Source organism: Falco peregrinus, chromosome 9 (assembly GCF_023634155.1).
Source record: "Falco peregrinus isolate bFalPer1 chromosome 9, bFalPer1.pri, whole genome shotgun sequence".
In the NCBI taxonomy this organism is placed as follows: Eukaryota; Metazoa; Chordata; class Aves; order Falconiformes; family Falconidae; genus Falco; species Falco peregrinus.
Genome location: NC_073729.1, coordinates 22,926,939 through 22,941,873, shown reverse-complemented (window position 1 = coordinate 22,941,873; position 14,935 = coordinate 22,926,939). Strand labels below are relative to the sequence as shown.

General features: G+C 46.3%; 2 protein-coding genes across 5 annotated transcripts in view; both read right to left on the bottom strand.

Moving 5' to 3' along the window:
• The window catches only part of BCL2L1 (BCL2 like 1), a 198,433-nt gene that overhangs the window by 139,028 nt on the left and 44,470 nt on the right, over positions 1-14,935 (bottom strand). The gene's annotated exons all lie outside the window — the stretch shown is intronic.
• Positions 586-14,919, bottom strand: PLAGL2 (PLAG1 like zinc finger 2). 4 transcript variants are annotated; one of them, XM_055814293.1, is made up of 4 exons: positions 14,810-14,919; positions 11,732-11,841; positions 9,876-10,271; positions 586-8,986 (listed from the first exon to the last, which is right to left on the bottom strand). In XM_055814293.1, exons 3-4 carry the CDS (start codon positions 10,136-10,138, stop codon positions 7,765-7,767), a joined length of 1,485 nt encoding a protein of 494 aa, XP_055670268.1. In that variant the 5' UTR covers positions 10,139-10,271; positions 11,732-11,841; positions 14,810-14,919; the 3' UTR covers positions 586-7,764. The 4 variants fall into 4 exon arrangements, with proteins under 4 accessions (XP_055670268.1, XP_055670271.1, XP_055670269.1 ...); XM_055814296.1 differs by having other exon boundaries at positions 10,045-10,271; XM_055814294.1 differs by having other exon boundaries at positions 11,732-11,837; positions 14,810-14,889.

The following is a 14,935-nucleotide window of genomic DNA, read 5'->3' as shown; positions in this document are numbered from 1 at the left end:
CGTGTCGTGTCCCGCCGGAGCCCTCGGCGCGGGGGAAAGCACGGCCGAGAGCACGCGTTACCGGTGGCTGCATGAAGAATGAAACCTAGCTCATACCTAGAAAAGCATGTGAACCTGAAAATGGTTGTCAGCTTTTAAACTGTGTTCTGAAAAGAAATTCCCGAGAAGGCAGGGTGCTGTTCGTCCTTTTTCATCTCTGCAGCACGCTACTGCAGCCGCAGCTGGGGCTGTAGGGCTTGGCTCTGGTCTGTTGCCTTGTGAAAGCACCGTCATAGGGTGCAGAACGTGTGGGGGTTGCTTGGAAGGGGGGAGTGGGCCATCCCCATCCATGCAGGCTAGTAATTTTACTGAAACCAAGTGACCAGAACTTTGTCAAGAATAATGTTGGACACAGAGGGTAATGGCATTGGGTGTCACTACGCGCCCAGCAGCGGGCCATGTCCTTTTCTTGGTCTAATTCTTTGCTTGAATGAAACTTAAAAGTCTGCGTGGATTGCTGTAGGGAACTGGGTCTTTGACTTGCCTTATGACTCTGTCTTTACTTAACAAAGCAACCAAAAGGCCTCTAAGAAGACACCTGGGGCAGATAATTCAAATGCTTTTAATAAACAACTTCATTATAAAAAATGCTTTCAATTTGAACTTCATTTTGCAGGACAATGAAAGAACTAATTTCAGTGATAAACCGTACGTTTCCTAATGGCACTTAGCATTTTTACAATTTAAAAACCTTGTTTATGCCTCCCAAAATACTCCATAAAAGAGGTTATTCACTGTGTGTAAAAGTGCTAGAAAGTTTGTTTTTTAGAAAACCAGTTGAGCTTGAACAATGAGAAGCTTCTGGCTCCGGCAGCTGTAGCTGCAGGAAGGGAGGTCAGGCACTGGCCTGGTGAGATCCCACACGAGAAGAGAGCGTGAATTGCAGCCTCGGTGAGAGACACACCACATCTCTCCCATCAGCTTCCCAGGGCTGAGAAAGCCCAAACCTTTCTTTCCCCTACACCGGGATGTTTGCCGGCTCTGGATCAAATGCTGCCCTCCGGTTGGCTGCAGCCTCCGACGCGTGGCAGAGCTTGCGGCAGGGCAGCCCTGCCTGGGACAGGGCTCTCGGCGCACTCATGGCTGCGAAGGCCACTCAGTAGCTTTTCCTCCAGCAGCAGTTTCAGAGCTTGATTGCTCCCGGGGCGTCTCTGTGGCTTCCACGGGTTGCTTCTGCCATCCCTCTTGCAACCACCCGGTTGTCAGACCACCTTGAAGGCAGACATCTGCAGGTTTTTTTATTCAATATCCTCCTTTAAGGAAAATACTGGTACAAATATTACAAAACAACCTTTCTAAAAGTAGTTCCTAGATACTAGGGGTCACTAGAGCGGAGAGAAAAAAACCACAAAGCAGTCAAGGCTGAGGCACTCAGTAGGGCAAGGAGAAGTCATAAACTCAAGCCAGGCTTCTAGCAGAAGTTACAGAATCTGCCCGCTGCTGATGCTAGCTCTCTCCTCAAGTATGCAGGCTTGGGTACCATTTCCAGCTGCACCTTCGAGCAGGGCGTGCTGGTGAGTTCCATAAGCAAGGCTTGTGTGTTACCTTCAAGCGTAAGACACGGAACGGCAGAGGAAGATGGGCTGCCGGGACAGGTAAGTGATCTGTTCACCTGGCTAAACCAGCCAGGACCCATGTGCTGAGTGATGGATGCCATAGCTGTTCCTGTCCTGCAGGCTTCACACAAAGCTGTCCCTCATCGTCTCAGTACATTCTGCATTACAGCTGGTTGTCTACTTGCATAGTAGTTTCAAAGAAAGACACAGTATGTGAAATAGAACGAAGGTGAAGATAGCTGTTAAAATGAGGGATGGTTGGTTTTTAACAAAACACTTTAATGTTGAGGAGTTTTCGCTAACTGAAAATGAAGACCTGACCTATTTAATAGTAATAAAAAACACCCAGTTTCCAAAGTCCCTACTCTTTATCTTCTGCAATGCCTTTAACTTTCCTTGTTGCTGTGATCTCTCGATATAGATGAGCTCCCCCTGTGTCACATATGTTCCTTATGTGTGCTGGTATTATTTAGGCACTGGTGGAAAGGATGGCTGCAGACCTAGCTTAAACTACGAACGCACAGTGAGGAAGATGCTTCAGTCTTCTCCTGCAAGCCAACCTGTGCACCTAAGAAATAAAATGTACTTTTGATAGGAAAGCTAAGCTAACCTCGTGGCATAGATTAGTGAGAAGCAGAATGTGATGTTTTCTGGGTATCATTTCTGATTGCCAGTTCCATTTCTGCTTGACCCGTTTCTGTGGCAGCCTAAAGCATTTAGTGGCAAGTAGTCTGTGAAACTGTGTCGAGATGGTTCTGCATGCTCGGGAGAAAACTCCTCACCTGGAGCTACAGAGTGGCTGAAACATGTGGAAAGATTCCTAAAGGATCCTGGTTATTCACCAGAATGAAGCGAGTACACTGTGGGGTGGTGGGAATAGTATGGAGGTGAGCCCGATGCGAGTGTATGGCAGGGACAGCAGAACCTGAGAGGAGTCTGCTGACATTGGAGACACGGTGGTAGGAGGAAAGGGAAACAGTGGTCCTGTGAGAAAGTTGTCAGTGGTAACAGCATGTTTCCCAGTCAGCTTTCAGCTGCGTTACAAGGGAGGCTCGGTATTGCTGTGGCCCCTTAGAGGGAAACGCGCACAGAAAGGGCGAGAGGTGGCGGGGTCGGTGACACGAGTGAAAACAGTCGTGGTTTCCCCAAGTCCTGGTCCAGCAAACCATGCTGAACCAAACCACCTTCTGCTAGGCAGGTGTCAGGCAGGACCGTATTCAGAGCTTCCGATGGCAATTCCCATCTCTGAGAACCGGGAAAAACACAAAAGTAAGTTACAAAAAAGAGGAAAATTCCATCTTTAGATGGAAACCCATAAAGTTTTAATGAAGTGCTTCTGTCCGAGCCATTCATCCACTTTGCTCTTTGGTGGCAGGATATCTACAGGGCTTGCGCAGGCAATTAACTAAAAATAGGCACCCAAGGGAGAATTCAGTGAGCCTGACTAACCAGGATTAGAGAGGATAAGCAAGAAGGTAGGGTGATGAGGAGAGCATCTTTGAAGATTTCTTTGTAAAAATTGTAATTGCAGGCAGTAGAAAATGCCTCTGTGGGGTTATTCTTTCCAGATAGCAAAGGTGATGCAATGGTAGAGAAAGGAAACGGGGATTTTTCAGTGAACTGCAGGAGATCTTCCAAGCAGCTGCTATTCACCTGTCAGCAAGGAAGGAATTAAAGAACAAAGAGCTGAGCTCCCAACAAAAGTACTGAAATCATCAATCTACTGGAGGGAAAAAAGGGATTCCCATTGAAGTGACAACATTTTTCAACACTAAGGCTAAAGAGCAGGCACTATTGTGAGACAGCTGAACAGGGTCTGTAAAAACGCTGTACGTGGATATTCTGTCAAGTGAAACTCAGTGGAAGCAAATGCAAGTTAACATGTTGTTCCTTCATACAAATGGATTTTGTGCGAGCTGTAATCCCATGGGGAAAAAGATCTTCAGACTTTCACACAGCTCTAGAAATCTGAGCCTGGGAAGGACTGGCTAGGTGAGTTAACCCTCTGCTGCCACAGAAATGGCTTCTCCTGCGTATTTTCTAATGAGCAAGCTGGAATCATTCTTGTTTCCAGCGGGACATTATGTCCTTGCCTCTTTGTGTCTGGGGTCTGATTGATAGTGGCTGGCATGTTCATGTCTTGTCCTTCCACAGACTTGAGCTCTATGATTTTATATCTTAGCTGTCTGCACTGTTTCTGTTGGTCTTGAATGCCCTCCACGTCAGCCACACTTTAAAATACCTCTTAACTTAACCCTCCCGACCAATTATTTGATGTAGTTGCTCCTCTTGGGCTCAGTCCGATGCCGCCTTTCTGATACAGATGTGCCTGGAATAGAGACCGTAACAGGGTGGTTCACAGGGCTCTGCCATGTGACGAAGCCCTTCGTTTAGCACTTAAAATGCTGCACATCTTTACTGGCTGCTTTGCACACTGTTTGTAGGGTAAGATGTGAGACTTCTACTGACATAACGTTTGTTACAGTTGAGTTTCATCAGCTCTGACAGGTTCAGCCCCCTGAGCTGTCCTGCTTTTGTACAGCTGGTGCTTAGTATCCCGTCTCAGTACTTCTCTGCTACCTTATCTCGCTGTAAAGTTCAGCCTCACTTGCTGTCTCCTGTACTCGTTAAGCCTCTGAAAATGCTGCTTTAAAAGCTCCTCTCTTCCGTCAAAAGTATTTTGTGCCTCTCGAGATGGTTAAATTTGTATTTGTCCTGGCTGGCTGGCAGCAGTACCCTGTACCTGGAGCCCCTAATTTGTGGTCCTTGAAACAACACGTAACTGTAACGCTTGGTCCTGTGTTCACAGACACTGCTGCTATGAGTCTCTGTCCCACATTCACCACCCTTCCCCATAGTTTCCTATTCCCTAGATTAACAATGATCTCTGAAGAGACAGTAGCATGTTGACTTAAACATTCCTAAACCTTGATTTAAAACAAAACCAAAAAACCACAAAAAAAACCCAAACCAAACCCTTTCTGGGATGAATTTTTTTTTTAACATCTCACATAACTAGCATAATGGCTGCCGTTCCTTCACGCACGTAAGTCCTGCACAGACACAAGAGAAGTTTTCCAGGCTGTGCTGCAGCAATCAACACCCCAGGGAGGCAAGTTTACCATCGTGTTTTACCTATAGTCACATTAGCAGGAGCTTGTCTAAGCTGGCTTCCGCTGATTTTTGTAACAGCTCAGCACATACGTCCCAATGAACTTTGATTCCCAAATGGTGTAGCATAGATGCTCAAAGTTTTTCCTTATGAACAGGTAAAAGTTGTTCACTGACTAGTTTCAGGAAATGAATTGTTTTGTGAATTGCACACTTAGTATTTCCAACAGAAGTAGCCTCGTTAGTTTTAGATAGGCTGACAAAATACTTGCAGATTATAAACTCTGTTGTGTAACGGGAACTTTGAACTTGTTTTCCCGTGCAAATACCTAGTATTAGCTCCAGCGTGCTAAATGCGCTCCCTTTGCTGGTTTAGACTTCCCTTTCATTGACAAATGTTCTTGCAATTCTGCTTGTTAGAACAGGTGTGGAAAGCAAATCACACATGCAAATAATAGCAAAATGAATTCCATTTATTCTTTGACAGCCTACTGGTAGGAAAAAGATGCCTGGCTCTAAGTTTAGCTACCACTGCTAAAGGAATTCCAGTGATGACATCTGTTCAGAGTACAATGCAGGCAAAAAGCAAGAAAGCCGAATGCTCTGAAATGGAAGAAGGTGTATGATGGCGTTGCATAAACCTGACAATCCTCACTTGCAGTCAGCAATCAGTTCTGACCATTTATTTCTAAAACAAAACAAATCCTCTCAACCGAAAACAGGGATAAGGCTTGCATATAATTGATAACAGTGTGAAACTCTCTTAATTTGCAAAGAGAAAAGCAATAGAAGACAGGCCTGAGGTATTCAGTGATGGTAAACAGAAGACTAGCTGAAACGCCCTATTTACCTTTTCTGTGTTAGAGAAGAAGAAGGCACTCGTTGAACTTCGAAAGGCAACATTTTACAGTGGAGAGAAGGAAGTACTGCATTTAACTTGGGGAGATCATTGCCACAGGATATTGCTGAGGTAAATAAATCTTATATTACATTTTGATACAAAAGTATTATTTGCAGCATTGCTGGCTAACCTAAAACAACCGATCTATGTTTTGGAGAATCAATGGATCACTAAACAGTCATTCTGGGAAGAATTACTAAGCTAAATTAAAAACAAAATTCTTGAGTAAAACAGAAGGGGGACAAGCCTATGAACAAACGAGGCACAGCTAATGTCACACTGTAGGATCAATGGCTCAGCAGAAAGCAATATGCATCAACTGAAATGAATGTGCTCTGGGGAGATGAGGGGGGGACAGCATCTGGCTTCACTGATGGAGCTGAGATAACAGAGTAGAGGTAGATTTTTGCATTTTCTAGACTTATGGAGAACAGTATTGACAAATTTCCTGGTTTATATTGGCCTACAATGGTTCCTCCATGCTGAGGTATGAAGATTTGCGTGACTGCATTCATAAACATGCACCAACGTATAGTGCGATTGACCTCCGTGTGTTATTATCTGAAGTACAAGCGCCCAGGAAAATGAGAGCAGGAGACAATACAGATGCCAAGTGACATCAGCAGCTGGCTGCCACTTCCCAGTGTAACCCTTCTGCCTGCAGTAGGTAGGCAGTCCCCGGAAGAATTTAACAGATGGGGCAGGCAGCAAGGGAAGCAGGACTTTAACTTTGGGAGGCAAGGCCTGAGAAGGAGTGAACAAAAAGACTGGTGGAATCCAATCCTAAGTGAAAGGGTGACTGCAGGCCCAAATCCTCAGTGTTTGTTAGAACTATTAGTGTTGGGGAAAATGCTTCAAACACACTGAAAAGAGTGTACGTGAAGCTGGGACCAATTTTTCCTCCTGATTCCTGGACGTTATCACCCTAGGACTGAGGTAAAAATGTACCTCTTGAGACTGCTTCATGGATAAGCCAAAAAAGGTACTGACTTTACTGAACTGTTGTGGTAAAAAAAAATACCTAGAAACTCATACTCTGTTCCTCATCTCAAAGGAAACTATGAAGCAGGGGCCTGGGGCCTGTGGCCTGTCCTCATCCACACCTGGTATGACAGTACTCGGTGCTGCTGGCCCCGAGCTCCTCACCTAGCTTTTTCACATGCTTTGGTTTCCAGAACAGATGCACAATCTGTTTGCCTGTGGGAGATATTTAAAAGGGTTCTATCCATACACCACAAAAACAAGCTAAGCTGTGAGAGCTGCTCCATCCCCTTGACGCGTGGATAGCCAGAGAGAAAATGCAGGAAGCTGCTGCCTACAGTGGCAGAGACTGAAGTGGTCCAAAAAGCAGTGTATTTCCCCATGGGGGAAGAACATGATAAGTGAAGAGAAATCAGTGCAACCTGACTTCATTGTGTAAACAGTGTTCTAGCTACACCAGATATAAACCCAGTGTATTCTGGTGCCTCTTATTTTTATAATGGCGGAAACAGATTTGTGTTGTGTAAACAATGTTCACTATAATGACTTTAACCTAACGGCTCCGCAAAGAAGAATGAGGTGATGTTTCTGAATTCACTATGTAAACGGTCTTGTTGCTTAACACTGATGTGGAGTAAGCTGTATTCGGTGGAGTAAGCGCTATTAGGTGATGGGATGAGAGGTAGTGGGGAAGGACAGCATCTTCCCCATTGGCTTCAAACAGAGTGGGTATCCTGACTTCTCCATGTGGAGGTGTTGGCTGTTTTGCCAGAACTGCAGTGTGATAACATGAAATGGAAGCTGGACTCTTCAAAAGTTTAGCCCAAGATGAAAGAGTCTCAACTCCTTCTCAGGGACAGTCCCTTCCCAAAGAGGAACACAGCTCTGGGATCTCAGGGAAGGTCAGTGCTAAGCGCGGCTCCTGATTCACAGATTAAAAATTAGATAGAATATATCCAGTCTATTAGACGAAATCTTTTCGCTGTACAGGACTGGGACTTGCACGGGGATATCTGCTGTTCCAGTCTACAAGTGCTCCCTCCAGAGACCAGAAACCTCCTGTCTGAAACAGCTTTGCAAAGCTTTCACACCCCAAAGGGAAGTAAGAGTTGTGCGTTTTTAAGGCTCTCCACAAAAGGGTGACTGAAAGATCTGTTCTCCAGTGCTATTTTCAGCTTATTGGAATGCCTGGTGGAAACGCGGCAGCGTAGTTGTGCTCAAGCTGGAGGTGAAGACAGGGGGCAACGAATGAAGGGGCCCAAAGTTCAGCGAGGCCCCGGCTCCAGGAGATTCTTGAGGTTGATGTTGCAAAGTGGTAAGCAGTGGCTGTGTCTCCCCCTGTGAGTAGCCCATGACCAACCCCCCTGACGATACAGGTGGATTGCAAGGAGGAAGATTTAGGGGGAGGAAGCCAAGAAGATGAGAGAAGTCCATGTTAGCAGCACAGAGAGCCTCTGAAAGATTAGCAGGGCTCTTGGAAAGCAAAGCCTCATCCAGGGGGGGTGGCTGAGGCGAAGAGGACTGAGGCTCACCAGATGAGAGAGACAGGCTGCCAGGGAAGTCTGACAAAAAGCTGTCCACCTCTACTTTGGGTAGTTTCTCAGGCAAATATGAGGTAGATCCAAGCTGATACTTTGGAGGAGGTTGCGGCGGGGAGGAGATGGGAGAAGAAGACTCCAGAGGATAGCTCATTCCCATTGGAAGAGAATTGGGAACCAAAGAATGGGGCATCCCTGAGCTTGGCATGGATTGGAGATGTGTGCTGTACATGCCCACAGGTAACATGCCAGGGAAGCTCTTACCACCTATCATGTCTCTGGATGCCATACACAGGACAGGACTCAGCTCTTCTTTCACTGCAACAGATGAGCTGCAGCTTAGGAGACCCAGCATGTCAACTGGCTCTGTCTTAATCTTCAGCAGTTCCTGGGAGTGGCTTTTCTTCATATGCCTGGTCAGATGATCTTTCCTCCCAAACCTCTGAGCACAGTACTGGCACAAGAAGTCCTTCCGCCCCGTGTGCACTACCAAGTGTCTCCGCACATCCTTCCGGGTGTAGAAGCGCCTATCACAGTGATCACACGGATGCTTCTTCTCCTTTGCTCCACCAGAAGCCCGCCTAGAATGAGCTTTGAGGTGCTCCAGCAGGACTTGGGTACTTTCAAACGTCTGGAGGCATACCTTGCAGCTGAGATCACCGCTGGCAGCTGCATGCATGGCCAGATGTCGCCTGAAGCCGAGTTTTGTGTTGTAGTTTTTGCCACACTCAGGACAGTGGAGGGCCTCCTTGTTTGGATCGTGAGTCTGGAGGTGGTTGCGAAGGTGATCTTTCCGGTGAAACATCTTCTCACAGTACATGCACTGATGAGGCTTCTGAGCAGAGTGTGTGGCCATATGCCTTTTGGAAGAAAAGCAGGAAAGTTTAGACTAGTATCCAACCCCTAAGAGAAGACACACTACTTTTTCAAAATTTTCCTTGTGCTCTACACTTTATACCACAAAAACTCCATGTGGCATTTTATCACCACTAAATGACATGCACAGAAGCACACTTCAAGCAACAGTTACAGAGCCTGTCTCAGCAGTGCCTGTCCTCCCTAGAACGCATCACCTCCACACAAGTGTATTTCAGTCATCTACTCAGCTCCTGCTCTCTGCTGAGGCTATCAGAGGAGGAAATGACAATGAAAACTGGTAGTTTATGACAAAGAACACTTATCTGCTGGTGAGACAGCTTCATTTCATCAGGAGGCATCAGACTGTGGCAATGTCTGCTGACAGCCACTGTGGACTGATTGCACCTTAGTATCTTACACTGTCTGACTGCAGTTCATCTAATTTCAGGTTCCTAGGGATCATAGTTTAATTATTTTGTGCTGTATTTTGGTACATGAATGGGAATTCTATTCCTTTGTGCAAGAACAATAGCTACCACAGACAGAGTCCTGTGATTAAAGTCAGAGGTAGGGCTTCCGAAATGTGAATGCTATTCTTGCTTTTCATTTTGTTTTTCAATCTGTGAACTTCACTTTCTGCTTTGATTCCCTCCTTAGTAAAACAGGAAAGAGCTGAGCTCAGGATAAAGTATTATCTGAGGTTCTCTGGAAGGTGCTTGAAGAGATACCAAGTATGGTAATGTCTGGGACTCAACCGCTTTGCAAGGTAACAAGGGCATTCCCCCTCCTCCACTTTCTCAGAAATTCAAGCAAAAAAACACGACGGAGGGATTTTCCCCTCTCTTCTGTCAGGGTAGCACTGTTAGGTAGAGGCACTCAGCAGTTACCTACCTATATAGCTTGTACTTAGAAGCAAAGGCTTTGCCACAGTGCAGCTGAGGGCAGTTGTATGGTCTCTGCTCAGTATGAGAAAGCGTGTGAGTTCTCAGCTTATCGACATTAGAGAAGGAGGTCTCGGAAATTTCACATTGGCATTTTCCCTGACTTTCGGTCTCTTCACCTCTTGGTCTGGGGACTAATTTCCAGCCTGTCTCTTCCTCCTCCTGCTTTGCATCTTGAATCCAGTTGGGAACACTGGGAAAAAATGCCGTCATGGCAGGTCTAGTAGAACATGGTCATGTCAAGCAGAACTCAAGCCTGCAGGCGTCTTGCTGTGATGTTGTCCCAGTGCAGTTTTCTGTTGGAACCCTCTGTGACCAAACTGATTTAATAGCAAAACATCTTCATCTGAAATCACAGAACGGTTGGTGTGACACATGTGAGCATTCAACAAGCACTATAGACGTGAAAATAAGCGTTCACAGACATGGGAAACTCCCACCTCTGGAACACCTTCCATCCTTTTCTCCATTAACCCCTTTGACCTGAATAAAATTATGTTAAACTTTTTTGGAACTACATTTTTGCAACTATTAAGAGCCAGTGTTACCTGTTACATGCGTTTTCTCCTGAAATATTGTAGACAGGTGTCTCTTTGTAGCTATAAATACCTTACCCTTTTCCCCTCGTGTTTTATGGATTGCTTTGCATCTCCCTTTTTGCATGTTCATACCCCATTCTCACCTTTGCTCTTTGCTTACATGGAATTGCCTTCTAGAGCTTCTCAGAGAAACTAAGGTTCTCTTGTATTTTTTTTTTTTCATCCACTTTGCTACCAACCTGGTGCACTAGGAAGACCATCTCCTAGCAAACCAATCTGAATGACCACACATGGGTCAACAGGGGTGGGGAGGAAAACTTGCTATTATTGGCAACATCACACCTTTTTCAGGAAGGCAACAGATGCTGCTTCAGGGTGTGATTAGTCATTGTATTTTCACTTTTCTACTGTGGGGCAGATTCTGCCTCTCTGGATTAGCAAGTTTTCTACACTAATGAGCAATTTTATTTTTTTTTTTACGCTCTCATCCACTGCTAATGGAAGCTCAGACTGTTTCCTGTTCAACTAAACATATCTCCTGCATGCTCTGCTAGCTGTCATGTTAATGAAAATCTACATTACTTTCTCTTAGCAGGTTGTTCTTCAGTTGTGCTTGTCTTGTTGGTAAAGTACTGCATTTTTATATGGTTCTACCAACACCTAAACTGGTTAGCTGAAATAAAAACCTCAGAAAAGATCTCTTTCACTGAATTTAGCTGCCTGAGAAACTCTTCTTAAAATAGTATCAAACCCTCAAGCTCTTTCTCGCTCCATGATTGCTTCAGAGGGAGGAACTTCCTGCCGGCACATCAACATGAGTGCCAGTTGTGGGCAGGATGTGCAACTACGAGGGAACTAACCAACCCCCATTAAGAAAGTGCACCACTGAACGTTATGAATAGCTGAAATAACAATAACTGTAACTGCACCATCACTCACAATACCCTGAATAGTTCCCTCGGGATGGAAAACGCTGAGAAATAGGTTGACTCTGAGAAAACTTGTCACTATGAGGCTTGGAAACATCCATGAAGAGCAGAATTCGGTTTTGTGCAGGCTGAATCTACTTGGGCAGAACAAAACAATAAAGGACTGGAACTGCTGAGCTGCCACTTTGGTACAACCCAGTGCAGTGTGACAGGCTGCTCTGACCCCTCAGGGCGCAGGAGTCCTGTGGTTCAAAGCAGTCTTCCTTTGTAGGTGTCTAAGACTCTGAATATTTCACCTCTGTACGAGATGTGTGCTGGAAAAAATAAGCGTTCTCTACCTCCTGCTTCAGAGCTGTGCACGCATTCTGGGAGTCTCTGCCACTTTTGCCAGGTAGTTGCTTCTTTCCCTCTGAACAAGCTCACCCATCTGTGCTGGTTTCAAAGCTACCTGAAAGAAGACAGACTTTCAATTTTGCTGTCTCTAATAGTAAGGCATGTAAACAATCACCTTCAGAGCAGGAATCCAAATACAAATGAGCTAAGACATGGTAATCTCTAACTCATTATGGTGAAATTTCATCAGCTTTCCTTTAAAATTGTAAGGATCTAGCAAGAAAAAGGACTCTACCTATTTGGGTCTAAGTCAAAATGTATGTCCTGGGACACTGACAGCTGTGGAATAAGGAAGAACAAACAAGATGAGGGTCTTGCATAGTCCTGCAACCTTTTCCTAGTGAAACACAGTTGCTGTGGAAGGTTAACAACGTAATTTGTGTTTGGCTAGAAAACTCTGCCTGATCTAGATATTTACATTTCAAAAAAATACATTAGTTTTCTTAGTAACATTTTCCCAAATAATGTTTCCAGTGTGGTCCCTGTTCACTATAGCTCCGTAGCCACCACAGAGAAATGTCCCTGCTGTATGGAAACACTTCGCCTACACCTGTTGAAGGAACATCTTGTAAATGATGGTGTTTGTACCAGCACCGGGAAACCTGGTTATCTTAGAAAGTTTTGTACTAGTCCTGGAAAACTGTGGTTAGCCTCTGCAGCCCCAGAAATCTCAGATAAGTCGGTTACAGAAAACTCCCATCACCAGATGAATCCTCCTCTGCTTCAGTTCTACAGGGGTTAAGAGGTTGACAAGGTGAACACAGAGCTGGAAAAAAATATGATACACCTGGGAGCTGGGTTCCCACTGGCTACCAACTTACATGAAATATTTCATTATGACAGTCATCAGGTTTGCGCAAATTCAAGCTAGAAGAGCTCATATAAGCTGATGGATCGTATGCTATGTAGGAGATTCCAGCCCCTTGTTACTGCACAGAAAACAACGAGGTATGTCTGACTTGGTACGTATTACAAAAAAAGCTGTCAGGCTTCACAGAAAGTCCCTGGGATAGAATTTGCCACCTGCTTTGACAGTTTTTCCCACTGTTTAATCTTTCTCAAAGTATGGTTCAACAATACAGCATTTCTGCACAGTTTATGCCCTTGGAGTCACTCCTGCGACACGGAGCACCTTTCCTCAGCTGTGTGGGAAAAACTTGTAACCTAGGCTGGGAACCAGACTGGAGAACTGCCCAGGTTAAAAATAATCAGGAAAAAAACAACAAGGAGCCTGGATGACTTCTCTGACTATACCAACAGCAAAGCTGTGCTGATCTGGCCAGAGCGGGTATGCAGCAGCAGTGGGAGGCAGGGACACGGGGCCTGGCAGGCTGCCTGACTAGCCCCTGGATTGTAGAGTTGCCGTTTCCCTTTCCTAACAGGCATCTCTTGCATCTGATTTGTATTTGGCTGTCCTTGGCTTCTACCTGCTGAGTCCTACTGTACCTTCACTATGGAGCTGCTCCAGAAATGTCACTCTTTTTCCTCCAGGGACAGAGAAGTTGGCCCAAGGACACCTGTGTCCCTCAGTCCTCACCACCCACTTCTGCACTGGCCGGCTGTTTTACAGCTGCTTGATGGTGCAGCTGAAGGAATTTACCCAGCTGAAAAGCAACTTCTTTTTACATCTTTCCTCCACAAGCCACATCAGTCCCCCACTCAGATCTGTTAAGCTATTTTAAGTTGTTAAAGCTTCAACTTGAGCAAACAGAAGGTACCAGCTACGTGGCAGAAAGAAGAGGCTAGAATCCATGGTTGGCACTCAGCCTCAGCCTGGTATCGTGCCTCAAACCCAGCTTCTGCAGCAATCCCAGCTGTGGTGCCAGGCCTGGACAGGACACCGGTTCACTCATTTTTTTACTGACTCTCCTACACAAAGATCAGTGACCGTAACACCTTAAACTGCTGCAGCAACATCTCTCAGAGCACACCTTTCAGAACGCCCACACAGCATAACAAATTCACCCCCTACTTTTCGTTAAAGTGTTCTGACCAAGTCCAGCTCCAACCCCTGACTGCAAGGTCTGCTTCCAGACCTCAGATCACATTGTGACTTTCCTGAAACCTCTGCCGTTTTCCAATATCATTTTCTTAATTATAAGGGAAGAAATGGGGACACCAGACCTAGATGCACAGTACCAGCCCTACCAGTACAACACCTGGATGTAAAAAATCACTCTCCCACCTCCTCACACATCTTGCATTGACCTTTTTTTAATAGTTTTTTGACACTCACAAACACCAACTCACATGTCATTATGATTCCCTGATTTCCCCTATAAAAAAAACATTATTTTATTGCATTGAGTGACTCTGGCCATTTCTAGATATGTAGGGTTTTACATCCAAACAGGCTCATTTTTCTAGTTAAGCTGCTCAAGCCTCAGTATCAGTTTCCTCCACTTGATCACTTACAGACTTTGGAAAACTCTGCGTAAAATTCGCATTTACTTTTAAAGCCCAGGAAAAACCCGCTGCACCTTTCCCATAGGAGGTTAACCACACATCCCATCCTCGGGGATGGTTTTCCCATCTGACCGAAGTCCTTTCACCCTCCACTTCCCTGGCATGACAACAGACGCGATTCCAACAGCCTAAACCCCTTCGTCGCACCAGCGGGGAAGCCCCAAACGCCAACACAGCTCCGAGATGATTTATTTATGATAAAAGCCGCTTTTTTCACCCACTCAGCCCCAGCCTGTCTGCAAAGCCCCCAGGACAGTGTGCGGCCGTGCTGGTTGCAATCGGGTTGCAAACCCCTCCGGGGCAACTCGCCCTTCCCTACTCCGACAGCTCCGCCGTTTGCACCGGGAGGGAAACGGGAGCCCCACCCCCACCCCGGAAAGGGTCTGCGGAGGCGGCCGGGCCGGTGCCAGGGGAAGCACACGTGCCGCCCCCCCCACCCCCCCCCCGTTACCATGGCGCAGCCCTGAGGGGTCCCTCCCGCCAAGAGGAGGGGGCCGCCGTGACGCCGCCCCTCACCCCCCTTCCTCCGGTGCCGCCTCCCCGCCTCCCGCACTCACCCCGTTCCCCCGGGCCCCGCCAGGCGCGGCTCCGGCCCAGGCCCCGGCGGCCCCATTGTGCGGGGCATTGTGGGAGTGACGTCGCTCTCCCACTTCCGCCTCGATGGTGGCCGCTTCCCGCTAGAG

Bases quoted from the DNA above. Each gene is read 5' to 3' on its own strand.
- PLAGL2 (XM_055814293.1), bottom strand. From the start codon at position 10,138: ATGACGGCATTTTTTCCCAGTGTTCCCAACTGGATTCAAGATGCAAAG. The intron at 8,987-9,875 runs GTAGGTAACTGC...TTCTTCCAAAAG, and splicing joins TCTAAGTACAAGCTATATAG to GCATATGGCCACACACTCTG.